At 31.4% G+C, this 20,725-nt stretch overlaps 1 protein-coding gene across 1 annotated transcript in view; it reads right to left on the bottom strand.

Moving 5' to 3' along the window:
* Positions 1-20,725, bottom strand: part of LOC143063807 (uncharacterized) — a 92,962-nt gene that overhangs the window by 46,753 nt on the left and 25,484 nt on the right. Inside the window, exons 6-8 of the mRNA XM_076236185.1 lie at positions 18,915-19,124; positions 17,237-17,361; positions 689-1,918 (exon numbers count right to left, since the gene is read on the bottom strand). Of these exons, the coding sequence (XP_076092300.1) occupies positions 689-1,918; positions 17,237-17,361; positions 18,915-19,124 (1,565 nt within the window). The remainder of the gene's footprint in view (positions 1-688; positions 1,919-17,236; positions 17,362-18,914; positions 19,125-20,725) is intronic.

The raw sequence follows: 20,725 nt of genomic DNA, 5'->3' as shown, positions 1-20,725 counted from the left end.
GTACAGTGATTGTGCAATCCAAGATGGCGGTATACCATGCATCTACCTTAAAACATAATTCATTAGCGATTCAGTCTGGTAGAAAATAGACTCATTATAGATACCAGGATTAAATCTTTTACTTGCACTAGACGCGCGATTCGTCTACTAAAGACTCATCAGTGACGCTCGAATCCAAAAAAAAGTTAAAAAGGCCAAATAAAGTACGAAGTCGAAGGAATATAGATAAATACGTATCCAATGGTGGCAACGCAGATATATTCCCTTCGAGCGTGTTATCATATTTTTGACAAACTGAACCGGTATCTTTTATTTCTTTAAGAACTCAGTAGGGATATAAATGTGTTAATTTCGCGTTTGAGTTCCTATCAATATAATACATAATAAAGATCAATAAACAGATCCCATGATGCACTAATCTCGTCTAAATGAATAAATCACGTATCTAAATGTCAACGATCGTTCCATAGCGTGTTGATCTAATAAAGTTTGTATGATCGAGTATGTCACTGCCTTTCTCTAAGCTTGACCGCAGTAAGATATAAGGAATGCAACTTTTATAGATCTAACAACTAATAGCTACATATCAAATGAATACATAGATGATACCAATTTGCTTACTCTTGGTACCAGTCTTATTTTATTTACTTTTCCTTCATTTTTTCTCTATACATATAAACAAACCTACTTCAAACCAGGTCGTACGTAGTTCCTCAAGAGTATGTGCGGCACCGTGTTCAGAGCAGCTTATTTTCTTCTGAATACCATAGCAAGCAATTTGTTCAGCCTCTTTGTCATACATTCCTTTTGGACATTTTAAATGAGACGTATATTCAATATTCATCTTATATTTTTTTTGAATTAAATCTACATTGTCTTCTAGGTCTTGCCTGATATACCTATAGTTACCACTGCATATCTGCTGCTCTTCATTGTGAAATTCCCACACTTGCATTGCGACACAATTTTTCGATAAACAAACTATAAGCTTTTGACAATCATTTTTGTCCAAAGTGAAAATACCAATTCCTCTATAAAATGAAGGTTTGTCATCTTTAGTGTGGGACACGACATATTTTTTTATGAAAGTCATTAGAATATGATTAAAAAATGCTGGCGGTAAGAATTTAAAGACGAGTCGAAACCATGGACTTCTAGTACAAGTACTACTGTTTATGTTAAATTTGCTAATGATGTCATTATAGCTTGACGCCTTTATCATGCAAGGCATATAGTAGTTTTCCTTGCCATCTTTATTAGTATGTTTTACTATAATATTAAATGTCTCCATTACTTGTAGAGCAAATTTTCTTTGTTCAGGTGAATGTAGCTTTACTTCTTTTTCGAACAATTTTGTGATCAAACTATCGGATAAAATACCCGTTGACTCTAATTGTGACCATTCCTTCATATCAACATAATCTGACTGAAATTCAGAAGCTGATACGAAACACTTAAAAACAGTCACTAGCCACTTAGGCTCTAATATAATGTAACGTTTAATTGATTCAAAAAATATCAAATTACCGATTTCATGCTCATACTTAAGAAAGGAGTCTAATTCGGAATCAGTTTTGCTGTTTGCAGACAGTTTTGAGTCAGTTTTGCTGAATGGAAACGAACAATTCTCGGCCAATTTCTGAGCTTCCTCATACGAAATGATATATATTTCCTTCGCAATTTGGTTTCCGATTTCTCTCTCTAGAACTATCCATCGAGTGGGTAGATTGTCTTCCCATTTCGGTATATTCATTGCCACTTCCAAAATTTTTTCTCGTAGTTCTTTCAATTTTGAATCGTAATTCCAGGCTTCTTTATTTGATAAGAAATATGGGGATCCTCGGATATGGTTAAAATTTGTATTCTGTTGTAATAACTTAACGATACCTTTCATTTTTTCTAATTTCTGCTCTTCATTCTATAAAAAAATAATGGATCAGTATTAGATAAGGTCGATTGACTTTTTGGTAGACTCATTAAAAAGTAAAATCACAAAAATACTGAACTTAGAGGAAAATCAATTTAAAAAGTCCATAATCACATAATCACAATATCAAATAACAAATAACAAAACGCATCAAAAAACGAATGGACAAGAACTTTCATATTCCTGACTTGGTACAGGCATTTTCAAATGTAGAAAAGGATGGATTAAACCTGGTTTTATAGCGCTAACCCTCTCACTTTGATGACAGTCTCATCAAATTCCGTTATATTTACATTGATGCGTTAACAGACACAATAAATAAAACAGTCAAAATATTGGTACATCAGTATCATCGTATAACAATTTTAAAAGGAACAATTTAACAGAACACAAAAACATCTATCTTCAAACACATTCATTGATTTGTGTGTCTCACGTCAGAAAATTTTATACGTCACATAGATTTGTCATTCAATGTGCATACAAACAATTTTAAAATTTACATAGGCAATGTTTGCATATAGGGTTAAAAATCAAAAGTATGTAAGAATAAATTTCAGAAATAGACAGAGATTGAAAATAGCCCAAAAGTTATAATATAGAATTTATAAGAATCCATAAATAGTTAACTCCACTACGCGATTGAATGATTTTGACGTTTATGGTTCAACGTATTTTGTAATTCACAATAGAAATATTTCATAATGACATAAAATATAAACGTTTGTTTAAACATAGATGAGAAAAAGAAACACGTATATTTTACTACGGTCAACAAAGTATTTGTTTTTTAATTTGCATACAGTTTGGTGTAGATCAAACTTTACTTTAAGTAACCACACGTTGACGCTGCGTGTACACATTTCCTTGGTTAAACCAAAAGTTCGTGTTTACTACAATTGAGTTAATGCTGTCAAAATGAAGATTTCTAATGTCAACTCGAGTAACTATTTTGTCTATTTTCAGTCCGTTTAGTTAGTTATAAACGGGAGAGTTTACTACATATTTTATATCTTTACACGCCTTAACTATTCCAATTAATGATGTGAATAATTTCTGGAAATCATCAATATACATTTTTCTGGCAATATTTGAAAAACTTGGAAGACAAAAAAACAGACAGCATAAAACCAAATCACAATGCTTGTCGTTATTTGATCATGGTTACTAAATTTGAAAAGGATTAAATTGATCGACATTACAATAAACGATGTATAATGGCAATTTTATTAAACTTTTCTTGCCTGCAGCCATAATAGTGCAGCGGCAAAATCTGAAAAGACGCTTAGTTAAGGAGTTTAATGCACAAAAGAACACACACCTGGATTTTTTTTTTAAATGAAAGAATACATGTTTAACTTATATTTAAAACATGCCGTAAGAAAATCGTATGGTCGAATTTCCGTAAAAATGGCTTTTTAGAGCGTTCTGTAGTGTATAAAAATAAATTCACTGATACACTAAAATGTTAATTATTATTACGAATCACAATATTACGGCTATTTTTTAATATAATATGTAAGAATATATTACTGACGATAAAAATAGTCAATAATTGGTTTTTAAAATATTTAGCTTCAACATTTTAAAAACCGTTTTACTTCAGTAGTTGTGGTTAACACGAATTTCACCGGTTTCCGTTAATAAAAGGATCATACTAAAACGCTTCATTTGTGTTTATTTTGCATAAATATAAATATACACTTCGATATTTACTTTATACAAATCAACTTTCGTTTGCAACATTTCTTATTCGATTTACAAGAAATTTTTAATTTGAATAGGACACATCAATCTGTTACAAAATTCATATAATTCCAGAATTACAGTATGGGACGTTTTTTGTTTAATCCTGACTCCGTTCAGTTCTATCACTGTACAGGGAAAACGGTAGTATTACATTTTCCCAGCATTAGGTTGGCCTTTTGTGTACCCAAGGCAGATGAAGGAAGTCAAATTAGGAGCGCTGTGATTGGATGTAAGGGTACAATATATTTTCTATTTATCTATGAATAACTGCAGTGTGTATATTTACAATATAAATTTTGAAACCTATTGAAATATGTTCTAGAGAATTATTCGAAAAGACTTCCAAAATTTCATAAATTTTGTGCAAAATGATGGTGGGCATGGATAACATAAACAAGCTCCGTTGGAAGTTGGTCATAATATTATTTGGCTTTAATTTTTAAAACAGAATAATAAAGTACTAACACAACATATAACTGTTTTATCCAGGTTTTTATCTTAAAAAGTGGTAAATTTAGAAAATGTTAACATTAATTGTCGCCTATGGCAGAATAAATATTACCGTTTTCCCTATACTGAAAACAGCAAAGGAAACGAAAGTCCATCAGACTTCAATTCTTTTATACTATTTTGATGCTTTTGATTAGTACATTTGATTTTTATCCCAAAGAATAGAAATTTTTCACTGAGAACAATACGGTGTTGAGAAAATTGCTGAGTCATCATGATAAGTCAAATTGATTGGTAATGATATAAAACTTTATTTTAGGATGTCAATATTAACTATATTGTATAAAATGCACCATATTATAGTTCCTTTGTATTTGATTTCACCTTTCGCAATGATTTTTTCAATTGGAAGCACTAGAATTCAAGTCGCGACAAATATTTTTTACTGAAATGTTTGCCTTTTTTGCTGCTTAACTCCCTAAATGTATCACTTGGGTCTTTCTGTACACATAATCTATTAAATGGGAAATTGTCTGGTTTAATTTGTACTGTTTATGGAATTAGGCAACATTTGGTTACATTGGAAGCATTTTCAGTGTTAGAATTGTTCATCTAAGAAAAAAAGGGGCCCCACTTGAGGCTAAATTTACATAGAATTTATACTCTCCTGTATAAAGAATAGTTCAAATTCTAGATAATTCATGCTGTAAATTTTTCAAAAGTGCTTCATTTTGTAGTTCTTTTGTCATTGTATCAGACAGAAATAATTTTTCATTTCCTACTGTTTGAAAGGACTTTTGTTGGAAATTAATACTCCCAAGGGACATAATTCAGCTTTTTCATTGATTAATACAGGCAACAAAGGCAACTTTACAGCTGAGTATTTTGCATATTTAATGTATAAAGTGTCTAAAATCTTTGTTTTCATCATTTCAAGACAGAATAATAGATTTTATAACAAGCTCTGAAATTTTTAACCACAATATGGCATATACTAAAGCAAGGAATGGAGATTAGTATGAAAAATCTTGAATTTGTGCATTTGTTGTAAATTTTTAATAAAATGAATACACATTGAATGGAACTGTCCTTTTTATCTGTTTAAATGGAACTATTTATCATTATTTTTAAATAAGATAAGATATGATTGGATACAGATTGTTTATCAAGGCTTTTCTGAAAGAAGTAGAGAATGAGTTAAACCAGTATGTAGTGGTGGGGACATAAAATGATCTATGTTTCTTTATTTAATGGGGACATACAAATATTTATTACAGCCCAGGTTTTCACAATAGCCCAGTACTGCATTAATAATGTCATAAGAATTCTTTATATCTTTATGTCACAGTATAGGGAAAACAGTAGTATTAAATTTTCCCAGCATTAGGTTGGCCTTGTTGAAGTCAAATTAGGAGCGCTGTGATTGGATGTTAGGGTACAATATATTTTTTATTTATCTATGAATAACTGCAGTGTTTATATTTACAATATAAATTTTTAAACCTATTGAAATATTTTCTAGAGATTTATTTGAAAAGAATTGCAAATTTGATAAATTTGATGCAAAATGACGGTGGGCATGCATAACATTAACAAGCACCGTGGGAAGTTGGTCATGCTACTATTTGGCTTGATTTTTTTAAACAGAATAAAAAAGTACTAACACAACATATAACTGTTTTATCCAGGTTTTTATCTTAAAAAGTGGTAAATATAAAAAAAATGTTAATATTGTCACCTATGACAGAATAAATAGTACCGTTTTCCCTACACTGACACACAGCGTCCTTGTGGGATAACTATTAATTACATCCAACATTATTAATTAGCTACCGTCTCGGTCACCGCGTCTTTTTGACTGTATTGGTGACAATGGTAAATTTTTGTTATTTAATCATGCCAAGGTATTCATTGATGTTTTGAAAACATTCAAACACTTTTTACAGTAATTATTTAAAAGAAAAATAACATCCTAATGATAAGTTCTTAACTAATCCAGAAATCATGAATTCTGCTTTAGCTAAATCTCCAACAATCTGTGAAAAATATTTAGTATGTTAAAAAAGTAATGTTTTAAATTACAATTATATGTAATGCAAAAGCTGCTGCATTACACATTAAATTCAAATACTTAGAAAAATGTAATACCTTTAAGTTACCATGCATTACAATTACTAATTTGCATAACCCCAAGCCTGGAAGTGACACAATTGTTTATTTTTAATGATTTTTTTTGATGAACATAATTATTAAATACTAAACACTTTACAAAAATATAGTTTGAAGATCTTTGAAAGGCACTTATGAGAAAAACGTGAACTGACATAACAGTGATTTATAAACATGATAAAAAATTATACAACAAAAAGGAAATATTAAACTCTCAGCGTTTATTTTTGTCAAATTAGATTGAAATAAAAACAACAAAATATTTTCAATACCACAATGACACAAGGTTAAACAATACCGAATGACGTCACCCCACGATTTATCGTTTTGACGTTATAGAACAACGTTCATATATATCAGTCAATACAGCAGGTTCTGTTATAACAAGTATTATTATAATTATTATCACAAGTCATTTGTAAAGAGCATTATGTCACACTACAATTACTCTAGCGCTTTACATATTAAAATATACACATGTAAAAAAAAATGTATTTGAAATTGAAATTCAAATTCAAATTAAAAAAATCTCTTTAATTTTTTTGGATATAATTTGTTGAAATATAACTCGTTAAACATTATTTAAATATCACCTGTGTTTAATCAATAAATATCGAATCGATAAGTTATTATCTGCACATGCAGCTACTGTACTTGTAAACAATAAAACAGATGTTTGTATCATCATTGTTTTCAACACTTTAAATAACCAAGTTTATAAAGTTATGTGATTGACACCTTGTAATGGGTCCTCCACAACTCTTAACCGCAGCAAGATGGCAGATTATCAGCATGAGAGAAGCAGGTATGTCGCTGTGACAATTGCACGTATTGTTGGTCATTACCATTCCACTATAAGTCGTTTTAAGAATAAAAACAGTTAACAAACGATGTTAAAGACCTTCCAAGATCAAGAAGACCCCCTTTATCATCTGCTAGGGAAAATCAAGCATAATGAAGGTTGGTCAGAAGGAAACCCATTGCAAACAATACAATCCTAAAAAGAGAGTGATGACCGTACAGGAGCCTTTAAACAAGAACTGTTCGAGATCGGCTCATCACTTCTGGTTATCATGCGAAAAGACTATTTTGGGGACCTTTGTCTACGAACAGACACACAGTTGCCCGTTTTCAATATAGTGCAGAGCTCGCCAAAGTTGGAAATTAGCATCGTGGAGGAAGATTCATTGTTCGAATGGAATTCTGTTTATCTTCATTAGCCCGATCGCAGCCCGAATTTGAACCATATCGAGTATACATGGGACGCTGTTGGGCGTCAAGTTCACAAACGGACAAACCAGTTCAAACACGTCATGAAATAAACAATATCTTTCGTCAGGAATGGTTAATGCTACCTTAGCAACAAATTGGTCGACTTATGGCAGGAAGCAAAAGACGTTAAGATGCGGTTATCCGTTTGAATGGAGGCTGCGCACAAAGTACTAATTATTTGGCGTATAACGATAAACCATGATGTGAACAATCATCTAAAGATTAATTTTGAAATGTCTGACATTGTAAAGTTTGACTACATTAAAAGTTGTAAAATGCATTTTTTTTGTACAAAAAACACTTCATTTTGTTATAAAAATTTTGTTTTGATAAAACATTTTTTTAATACATTTTTGTTTGTTTTAATACCAATGTTATCATTAACTACGTTTCAATGTTATTTTACAAATATTTTATCATATTCCATCCAAAATAAGAGGCTGATTTTTCAAGTTTTAAAAAATCCAGGTGTTGCAATACTTTTTCTATGTGTATATGTACTCAAAATCGTATATGCACGAAACTACAAGGTTAAATAGAATCATTAATGAATAAGTAAAAAATTCAATGCATTTGCTTGTTATCTGATCTACATTTTTTAACTTTATAAAATTGCTGAATGCTATTTTGTTATTTTAAAATATGTACATAAAAGACATCGGCTTATAATAAAATGCTATATCAAAATATACAGACACCCGACAAATAAACTCAAATGTACAAAAGATTACTGTAGCAAATCAACAATCAAAGACAATCAATCACGATACCAGGTATATCCTATAATCGATCCAACAGTGCATTCTTGAATAAACGCGTCTTTAATACTTTCTTAAATAGCTCAAGCTTATGCATGTTCAATTATTTTAATATATAACTTTAATCTGTAACATGAAAATAAGCAGACTTAGAAAAATCCAAATGCACGCGTCTTATATCTATTTTTATCTATATTTATGTTTATATCCTTTATAATGTAATCAGAGGTATTCGGATGTCATCTTGACAGGTTAGTATAAATGGCGTCTAGACTAAAATACACACGAAACGAATACCAAAATTTATGACAAACGCGATGATTTTAATTTTCCTATAATCAACTTTTCATTTCTGTGTAGCAACATCCCAGTGGCACCAGCATATGGAGTATATGCGTCTCAATTGATACGTTACTCTAGAGCTAGCTCAAAGTACGTTGATTTTGTTGAACGAGGAATAATGCTTTCTAAACAGTTACCAAGACAGGGCTATGAATCAATCAAATTAAGGTCATCACTCAAGAAATTTGACGATCGCCATCATGAGCTAATTGGCCACTATGACAAAAGTGTGTCAGAAATCATATCTGATATTCTTCCTCAGTCATAATAACCATCATTACCGAACTGAACAAAGAAATAACACGACGGGTGCCGTATACGGTGCAGGAAATGCTTACCCTTCCGGAGCACCTGATTTCAATCCCGGTTTTTAGTGGAGTTCGTGTTGTTTCTTATTTATTATTTATAACTGTTGATGTAAATGTCCTTTGGTTTTTTGAGTCTTTGTTTACTCCTTGGTTTTGATTGTTAATGTCTCTTACATATTTTCGAACCCATGTCCAGTATATTGTTTATTTTACACTTTTTATGTTGTTATAGATTCACTATGAAAATTTACGTCAAATCCATGAACATTTATTAGAAAGCTAGTGCCCCTTTAAAATCCAAATCATTGCCTCTAAAACAAAATTAAGAAATCGACAAAGTTTAAAATGCGGACTACGAAGAGGACCCAACAAAAATGAACAGTTATGCAAAAAGAAATATCCACATATACTGCTTGCTAAACAGAAAAGTGGGGTAACAGGATACGTGGAATCATCCGGCCAATTAACGACATAAAAACATAGACATCAAGAACGTCTTGGTGACTAATGCATAATGAACGAGTATTTTTTTACTTCCAATTTGTAGTTTTTGTATGCGTTGGTCCCTGAATTAGAAAGTATATTTAGTTTGGTTATCACAGTAACATCCAACAGTCTCCTAGTACGTTTAGGTCTTAAAACTTCTTGTATTTCTGGAGAAAATTCAAACCATCATTTAATACTCAATCTCTGTAACCACTTAAACTTTTTCGACACACATAGTCACCGATCTTTCTGAAAATTGGCTAATATGTAGATCCTGTCAGCCTGGTCAGTAAAATAATGCCAAGCAATAGATATATTGGTTGGTTACCATGGTAACAGCTGCGAAAATTTGGATTTTTTAGAACAATACAACATTTGGTTTAGTGTTGTGAAATAATGCGGCTACATCTATTAAAAAGAAACACAAAATCAAGTCTTGTTTTTATTAAAAATCTAAAAAAAAAAATATGGGGAATCTTCCAAGAAACATGTGAAATTAATTTCTAAAAAATTATCATTGTGCAATATTACTCATAATACGAGTTATCTCCCGTTGGTGGGTCTCACTTACAACTGGACTTAAGGTAGATGGGGTGTCTAAATTATAATCCATACAATCTTTTAATAATTTGCCAAAATGTAGTCCATATCCTGCTTGTTTAAAAACATTATTAAAAAGAATGGGTCACCGGACTTATTTCACATTACAGGTTGTGCAAAATTGTCAAGATTTTGTATAGATTATGCATGGAAAACCCATTTTTCCCCACACCATATAATTTTGAGATAAAATATGAGAAGATAGCTCCAATATTATGCTTTCATATAAGAAAAAAAATGGGATCATCGGACTCGCTACATGTAAAATGGAAAAATTCCTAACATATTCTATTGTAAAAGTAACACTATCTGAATTATCTTCCCTTGTATTTGAGTTGCCTCCCCTTATTTGAGAAAGTTGGAAAAAAATGAATCAAACAAAAGAATTCTTATTTTTGTAAAATACAATCATAAATATGGTCAAACATGACATTTTCTATATCATAATGAAAATTCTTACACATAAATTACCTACTACTATAAAAATTTGCACATTTCATCTACGATCTAGACCTTGTTTTCTAGTATTTTAAAATCCAAGATGGGGGAAGTAAACGAAAATGCTAATAGGCTTTTTTATTTCTCAAAGGATTTATGTCAAATTTGAATTGTTATAAATTTAGACCATTTAAACAAAGATATAAAAAAAAAATAGATTTTTTTTTAAATCTTCATAAAACGTGACCTCACCAACCATGCCAACGCTGACAATGACAGGACCAAATACAAAATTTCTTTTTTTATTTCATAAATTTGAAATATAATAAAATTTGATGATTTAATATATAAATATATGAAAAAATATAGAAAAAAATATTTAAAAATCCGAAAACGTTACCTTTCTAACGTTGACAATGGCCTGGCCAACAACAACAATGACCTAATCGATGAAAATTTCTGTTTTATTTCATATTATTAAGAAAAAAATTAAAAAATATATGTTTTTCGGTGAAAAACTTGACCTGACCAACGTTGACTGTGTCCTGATCGTTGTACTACCTAATGATTAAAATTTATAAAAAACAACATTAAGTTTGAATGGTAAAGTCTTTATCAAATAATAAAAAAAAATCTGGGAAAAACAGTTTAGGGTACTATGACAAGAACCGAAGTATTTAAACTTTTAATGGTATTGAGTAGTATATTTTATTTAACTGTCTAGTAAATTATGTAATTTATTACCGGTTATAATTTGACTTCTTTGATCACAAATATAAAGTAACACACAAGTGGTGTGAAGTAGGCCATAAACACATGCAAGCTGATAAATCCAATATAGTTTGTTTTTAATATTTTCATTACAGTTAATAATCATGTTAGCGAACTACTTAAGGCATTCCCGATCCTCGTGCAGGATATCTTGGTAGTTATATTTTTTATTAAAAAAATGAACATTTCGCGGACTACTTGAGGAATGCCGAGCCCCTGCATGCATGCTATCTTGGTAGTTAAAAAGATTTTCAAAGTAAAACCTTTCTTTTTTTTTACTAATTTTGAGAAACAACTTTCTGTTATGGGCTTTCAGTGAAATCAAATAATATGAACATGTATATAATTCCTTTAAAGTTACCCTATGTAAAGAGTTATCATGTTGTCAACATTTTTTTTAATTTGCTGCTAAAACCCCATATACTATAAATAATTGTTATTTTTTAAAATTTCAATAATTCAATGCCTATTACTAATGCTAACCATAGGCGGATCCAGGGGCCCTGAGGTCCCGCCTTCTCCTTTCATCGGAAACATATGGAATCACTGAAGCATGAACGTATCGGGTCATCTCTGAAGGCAGTCAGTGGGACCCCTTATATGAACATTGTCTGGATGGTATATTTTCCAACCGCCGGTCCTCGTGTGGAAATGGAACTTTTTTGAAAAATCTCGAAATATTCCTCGCCGGCCAAAACGTGCAGAAATGTGACAGAGTGTTAGATGGATGGTAGGGACCATCGGGTCGACGACCGAACGTACCCGTCCTTGCTGGTTTTTTGTTTGCTAAAGAACCCTTGTGTTAATTCTTTTAGGGGCTCCCTAGTTGACTAGTTGGAATCTCTGTCCTTGTCAAATTGATCCCGATTTCCAGTGATATTTCAAATTGTCTGCCCAAATCCCAGCCTACTCCTATTACAGGACCTTTTTTGAAATTGTCTTGTTTTCCAACTTCACCTCAAAAATAATCTTCATGTAGATACTGATCATTCAATATTACTCAAAAGGTATAGCTATACATGCTTTGTCATTTCAACATAAAGTTTAAGAATGAATGAGAAAAACAGCTCATAATAAAGGTACTGTTTTCCTTTATAGAATGAAAGGCGAGATGGTCAATTATCATTTATTTAGAGGATCAAGTCTGACTCTTTTTATTTTTTCTACTATTTTTTGTTGTGTTGAATTGTATCAAATTATTACCTTGAATTGATTTTTGGTCAGTATAGCAGGACCTACAATGTTTCTATTAAATTGATTGATTTTGTTCTCTTTTGAAATATGCATGAGATGTTTGACACTGGACATAAAACAAAACACAACTACTCGATCATTAGTTTTTTAAATGTGCATATGAGTAGGATTCCATTGCATGTGTTGCCTTGGAAAAAAGTAGTCCATTTGCAAAAATACTGATAAGTGCTAATAAAATTTGTTGTTTCTATGGCAACACTATCCCTGACAATGCCTGGAATATTATTAATATTTCTCTAATACAAGAAAACCTGCATAATGAAAACAAAATTGTATACATTCATTGCTAAATATATTAATAAGTTAAATAAAGCGAATTTTCAAAAATTAGCATTTCAGCAGTATTTTTGCAAATAGACTGCTTGTTTCGAAGGCAACACATTCAATGGAAAATTTTGCACAATTTAATATATTATATTTTTCAATGATTTTTTTATTTTTTCTTGATTGATATTTAGTGTTACATGTTTACTAAAAGTGCACATATCTTTCGGATTTTCTTCTACTTTTTTGGGTTCGTGACAGGATGCTGGATTTTGCATTGTGTGTATATATAAATGCACGCAGAGTACAAAATCGGGCTTACGTCTCTAACATGCACAATTTCAAGCTGGAACTTTTATATTACACAGTGTTATTAACTTATACAGAGGATGTATATATGATCTAAATTTGTTTTGTGTATAATTTTTCACGAATCTCAAAATGTTTAACTTTGGAAAATTTAGTTTGTGCTGTATTTAGACCCTTCTACAACGTTTGTTTTACATGCACATGTATGCAAATTGCGGTTTTTATCCAACGCAATCATAGGTTTGAACGTACTATTCAATTTAGATTTGTTTATATATTTTCGTTTGGGCTTGTATCATATTTCCCCTCCAGTTTATATGATCCGTTTATCCTATTTTGACTCTTTAAATTCAAGAGCCTATCCTTAAAAGAGGTAAATCATATGGCCTGCCAAATACTGTTTAGATCGTTAACATCACTGAAAAGACATTGATTGTCGAAATCCGGATCTGGTGTACAAATCTTTTGAACCTCATGTTTGTGGTATAACAGCTTTGCCGCAAGTTTATTATTTTCTGTTTAGTATTAAATTTATATTAAGATCCATTTTGTTACATCTTGTGATCAATTTATTTGGCAATCGTCAATGCAGTCAGCTGAGTTGTTCAACCTGTTTGTCAAATGCGTTTTGTTAAAATACATTTTGTTCACTTTTTTTGTCTTTTGGAAAATGTTGTTTGTGATGTATTTAGACCCTTCTGCAACGAAATTTGTTTTACATGCACACGTATAAAAATTGCGGTTTTTATCCAACGAACGAAATCATTGGTTTGAACTTAGTTTTCAATTTAGATTTATTTATATATTTTCGTTTGGGCTTGTATCATATTTTCCCTCTGGTTTACAAGCAGACCTGTTCACAGGTCTTGTCTGGTCAATCTGACCTGTACGCAGGATTTGTCTACTATAGCTGACCTGTCCGCATGACCAGTCTGGTCTAGCTGACCTGTCCTGGGAACAGGTCTGCTCTAACAAACTCGTCCTCGGGTCTGTTCTGCAGCAGTCATAAAAAAGCAGATATGAGGTCTGGACTGTTAGGGATAAAGTTAAATTACAGGTCTGCTAAAATGTTCCCACGTCGACCTATAGAGCAGTCGTAGGGACTACTTTACGTTAACTTGTGTACAGGTTAGGACCGCAACCATCTGTACTCGTTTGAGCTAAAAATCAGACAAAATTGATATGAATCTTAATTCATGTGAGTGAAATTTATTTGTGCAAGAAAAAATAAAGTTATATCAATACAATATTATATTGAATACTTAGGAAACTACGAAACCTGTTTTCTGTTAAATTCTAAGCGTATCGCACAACTTTGATGCCATTTATCTCAAACACAGGGATGGTAAACAATCCTGGATATTATGTTACTTTTTTTTCTCCTTATTTAAGATCCTAGTTCCAATTGGAAAATCTAAAAAGTTAAGCTGAAGAAAAAGCATTTTTACCTGTCGCCACAAATGACGTTTTTCTATGACAATTACATGAAAATAAAAACGAAGACCCCCACTTTGATTACATATTCTGATGTAATTTGATTCAAAGTTCAACTGTGTCTTAAAGTATGAAAATCATCGGGAGATGTGCCATTTGGTATCATATTACCTTATTTGACTATGAATTGAATGTTTTGTGTGATTATCTTTATCAATTATATATATTTTCAGCTTTTAACTACATTTTTTGTGGTTTATATAGTTATTAAATTTACTTGTGTACAACTGTTTGAAGAAAAACAATAAAACGTTCAGTATTCCGATTCACCCCAAAGCTCTTTAATTTAGTGACTGTTAAAATTATTTCCCATTTCTCTCCTTGACAATTAACAAATCCTTACTTAACGTGTGATATTTTGTTTCTAGCAGCAAAGAGCAAAAACTCAATCAATTTTTTTATTGTAATGACTCTTAAGCAGAAAAATTGGAAAGTTTAAAAAGTGCCGTCATGCTCGAACATTTATCTAGAAATCGTGTAGTACTTCTTGCATTGTCCAATACTTCATATTGATACATTTGTATCATACATCATTCGTTTTTTTAGGAATATTTGTTTCATTAGTTAGAAGTTGTATCAAATTACGAATGGACTTTTAGATGTTGTGGTTTATTAGCTTTTATATGTGTTGGTTTATTAGCTTTTATATGTTGTGGTTTATTAGCTTTTATATGTTTGCTTTTTTTCTGTGATGGAAGATTTATAGGTGATACAGATTGATATACATCTATCTGCGATCAAGCTTAGCGAAAGGTCGTGCGACATAATCAGTCAAACAAACTTTTAAGATTTAACTCTTTAAGGAACGATTGTTTTCATTGGTCAATTCAAACCTTCGGCCTCACACCTGCGAAAACAGAACACACGTACTATAACGTTAAATGGACAGATCATTATTCACATAGCTGGTCAAGGTCGTTAAAAGCTTCCATCATCGTATTCGCGTACATGATTGTGTTCTTGATTCTTCAATTTAATTTCTAGCTTGTATACATATATACGCGTACGGTCTGATTAATATCATTCAGAAGTTGCTTGATTCTTTTTAGTAAATGGGTCGGTGTTATAAACTTTCATGTTCACTATTCATATTATTTCGCAAGTTTTAGGTTTTCGACATAGGATAGTGTGATTTTTTTTTCTGATTCAGTTTACTTCTTTTTCTTCTTAAGTATTAATATTAAATTGAACTCAATAATGAGTACTCAATACTTGTGCGTTAGTAGGTGTTGGTAATGTCGATTTACAGTAAAAGATCAACGATCAAAAAGAAAATACGGTGCATGCTGTACAGTGGTGCAGGTTAAAAATCACCATTGTCTTGAAAGCTTCAATAGTACGAAACACGCTTTTTAAAACTGACTGTTTTCTATGTTTCTATTTAAATATTTACAGTATAAAATTTTCGTTTCGATTTTCAACCGAGAATAGCAAAACAGTTAAGTATAATTTCATGAAGTATATTGCTACAGTTTATAAAGTACATTTTCTAAAAAAAAAAAAGCATAGTTAAATGTTCTGAATTTACTAGAATTTCGGGATTTTTTTTCAAAATCTACCTGTTTCCATTAAATAGAAAATCTAGACACTACAATACCATGGTATACACCATCTTCAGCCCAAGACATGACTACTACAAATTCTCATTCTTTCCAAGAACAGTAATAGCCTGGAATAAATTACCGGAATCGACAGTGAAAGTTCTATGTAAAAGATAACTGTTCATCCAATTAAAATCGAAAACAGTACATTTATATTGTTCTTTTTAAACTACGACATTTCTCACACGTATTTATTTATTATATAGTTTCAAACATGCAAACGAAATAATCTTTGCTGATGTAACATTTCAAATTTTTTTACACCAACATGCCTTCGCTGAATTCAATCATGTGCACAAATGATACGATTATTGTTGTTTTGTTTCTACCTTTGGGATTTCTAAATGACTAAATGCTTAGCTACTGTGTGTTTGTTTTATAGCATGAAAAATAAAAGAGAAATGTGCAACCCATCATAAATTATTGTAAGGGATTAGTATTATGAAATACTTATTATAAGTAACTACGACATTGTCAGGATAATAACATAACGTCAGTATGGAAGAAATCAATATTGGTTCATATATTCATCCGTATAAAAGCGGCACAGGTATTTTATTTTATCTTAATATTTTTCATAATGCGGTAAAAGATATTTGATAAAAATATAACATTTCGACCCGTCTATTGCATTTGTTTAATTCTTTTGACCAAAGATTAGTAAGCTATTTACGTCCGTAGTAACATAGTACATTCCATTGTCGGTCACCTGTGTCAATTCACGTTTATATGTTGTATTTGAATCTTTCGGCCAATGAAATGAGACGTTACAAGTTGTTTGTTTGTGATACGCCAGAATGTTATCAATGAACTACCAAACGCTAAACTTGACTGCATTTCACTATAAACTGAGAGACTTTCAGACAATATTGATAAAAATTGATAAAACTACAAATCTTTCGGAATGTCAGGTGATATTTCAGACAACAAATTACAATTATTTTTTAGCGGTAGATACATCCACTCATATCGAACTGAAAAACACAAATTAGCTAATCGTTTTGTAAATTATACTTATGAGAGAAATCAAGCAAAATATAATACCTGTAATTTGTCAACTTTAGTACCAATTATTATAACAGGTGGATTCCACGTATCGGTTTCTGAGGCTATATTTTCATCATTTACAGCATAACTGTGAATGTTATCCAACCAAAAATCAATATACTCTGTGAAAATAATCAGTTTAGATGTCGTTATACAAAAATCAATTTACATAGGGATTAACCAAACGACATAATGAGATAAAGGGAGGGAGAGAGACGAAAGTTATAAAGATAATGGTTGGGGTTGTTACATATTTAAACGTTTAAACCCGCAGCATTTGTTTGCATCTGTTCTTAGTCAGGAATCTGATGTTCGATATTTGTTTATGTGGTTCATAAGTGTTTCTTGTTTCTCGTTTTTTTTTATAAAGATCAGATCGTTGATTTTCTCGTTTGAATGGATTAACACAAGTCATTTTTCGGGCCCTTTATAGCTTGCCGCTCGGTATGAGCCGAGGCTCCGTGTTAGAGAACATACTGTGACCCGTAATGGTTTACTTTTAAACATTGTGACTTGGATGGAGAATCGTAGCATTGGCACATCTTCTTTTATGTGTGCACCCTGCCGCATTATTCAAGTGAAGGTAAATAAGTTATTGATTAGTCTTATGTAGACGAAACCCGCGTCTGGCGTATAAAATTATAATCCTGGTACTTTTGATAACTATTATTGCAAAACAGAGTGTGCTTTTGTATTTAATTAACGATCTCGTTAATTGGTTTTTTCCACGTTTATAGCAATCGATGCGTTTTCAAAGCTTCTTCCATCCAAAGGTTTCATTAATGGTTTAGTAGTTCAGTAACACGTTCAATAAATCCGGAAAAACGGGTACATTACCGTCTTTGTTGAATGATCACAAGATAGTGCAAAGTAAACATTTCATATACTAAAGTTCTTAATCAAATAAAATTCACTGTATGAAATATATTATACAGATACTAGAAGTCTTAAGTATTATAATTAAAACTGCTGAACATAAAACACAAAACTATGAACAAACTCGTTACTGGTAAATGCGAAAAATTGGAGTTGACTAATAAAATATGTGCATGCTGCGTTAACGTATACTTACTTTATGCTATACTTGGTCCCCTCCCCCCGCAATGTAAGTGGAGAGTTCATTGACATTCACATTCAATCGTTCATCTTGATTTTGAAGGTTGAGAGCGATACGAAATTCGGAGAGTGATATGAAATTCGGACTAGAAGTTCAGGCTGAACGTGAATTAAATTTTTTCGCGTCAACTTAGTTATAAAATTTGAAATTGGATACAAAAAAACGGTTTAAATTTGGAGATTTTATGCTCTTATTGATTGATAATTGTTAATGAATAACAAGGGGAAAACAATATTGCTTTAAAGTTAATTTAAACAGTAGCTTGAACAATGTCATGAACCAAATAAAACAACGATACATTAATGACACCTGATTTGCATACTAATTTAATTGTTTATCGCACAGAATCATCAAAACATTTGCAAAGTTATGTGCAATTGTCACTTCTAACCCTAAACGCCCTTCAAAACTCCCTTAAATTAAGAAGATCATTTGATTAGGATGCGTTGTGTTACTCGACTGTCGATCAAGGTCTGGGAATAACCAACTACCATTTATTCAATTTCAAATTTTCTGTGTAACTGAAATGTTTTATCTAATAAAGTTTTCTTCACATACCTCCTGATGTATCAAACTCGTTTTCTAGCATATCTTTGAATGTTTTATCTGTCAAGTCTTTTGAAATGTCTGCTACCAGCAAATAAATAGCATTTGTACTTAGAAAAGTCTGATGGGTTGCATAAAAATCTTTCTGTCCTGCAAAATCCCAAAATCCACAGTCTGCATACTGCTGAGTTTGATAAGGACTGATCGATGAAAATTCGTCGTCTATTCAATTAAAAATGATAAAAATATAAGCAATGGTTATCAAACGCTTCATAACTTCATCAGTATTTATTTATTAGACGTTTAGATATCTTTTCCTTGTTGCTTTGTAAAATTTCTTTTGTAAGAGAACTACCTTAGTGATACCCGTTTTAAATATGTAAAAAGTACATGTATGGGTACTTCTTAGTGTCGGTTGATTAATTTATGTCATCTTTTATGTTTGTGTGAGTTATATTTGTTAGAGAAAATGACTCTTATCATGTCAAACACAAAACTACACTTAAAAATATCATGTCAAACAAAAACATTTGAAATCAAAATGTTTGCTGCTTGATCGTATTTGCATTTTATGTAAAGAACTCGAAGCATATATAGCTATGCTTAATGTCATAACTGTTTTTTTTTAAGTATCATTCATGGGACTTCTTACTGATCCGATGCTGAATATGTTGAAAATAGAGAAAAATGTATCCTTATCGTCCGCCTTAATTACCACATGTAATACCGATACTACATATTAACTCTTTTAAAATAAATCAATTCAAAAGCCTCCAGGTTTTTAAAATTATAACTCCCTATAAGTTCAAAATGAGCAAACGGAGTTCCTAAACGAGAAAACAGACAAAAGTTAAACAACATAATGACGTAGTTGTGTTTCTTTGAATAACACACTTAATCTGTTTGTCTTCAAAATATAACAATTCATATTTTGTCATTTTGTTATAAGAACTAATATGACAAGTAAGTCTCTTTTGGCACAACTTTTTTTGAATTTTGGATCCTCAATGCTCTTCAACTTTGTACTTGTTTGGCTTTATAAATATTTCGATTTGATCGTCACTGATGAGTCTTATGTAGACGAAACGCGCGTCTGGCGTACTTAATTATAATCCTGGTACTTTTGATAACTATTCAACTATTCTTAACATGAATGATGAAGCAGTATTTCAACGCTCCCAATATTGATCAAAACCTCCCATATTCTGAATTAGTCTGTACTTAAGTAGAAGCCCGTGGTCCAATAACCGTAGTCGGTTGCAGATTACCTAATTGTTATTCAATTATTGTGATACTTTTTTGACATTTTGTATGTGCATACATAAATGCTTGTTATGAAAAATACAAACAATTATGGCAAGACATGTTCAGTTGATACAGAATAAGAATGGTTATATCATCATGAACAAATAAAATTTCCCTGTCTTCAGTTCCGCTGTTCCTTCAAATAAAACAAGAGCAAACACAAGAATTATGTCAATGCAAACAAAATGACAACAAAAGCCAAAAACAAACATGAATATATAAGAGAAACAACAATTAATCAAACATTATCCAGCCCACTTAATATAAAACGAAACCCGCCAACAAAAATGGACTAACTGAAATATTACAGAAGAATGAAAATTTTGTATTGTAGTGTCACCAATACAATATAATATATATATTACAGAGATTTTTTATATCGATGCAGAACAAAAGATAAAAAACCAACGACTGAGCAACACGAACCCCTTTATAAACGATGGTGCTTTGCTAGGGTAATAAGACCCCGCTCCGCATATGGAATACTTCATGTTGCTCATGTGAAGCATGTAGCAATC

This window comes from Mytilus galloprovincialis, chromosome 2 (genome assembly GCF_965363235.1).
Source record: "Mytilus galloprovincialis chromosome 2, xbMytGall1.hap1.1, whole genome shotgun sequence".
Classification (NCBI taxonomy): domain Eukaryota; kingdom Metazoa; phylum Mollusca; class Bivalvia; order Mytilida; family Mytilidae; genus Mytilus; species Mytilus galloprovincialis.
The sequence above is the reverse complement of the archived record's forward strand: the minus strand, read 5'-3'. Positions and strand labels throughout refer to the sequence as shown.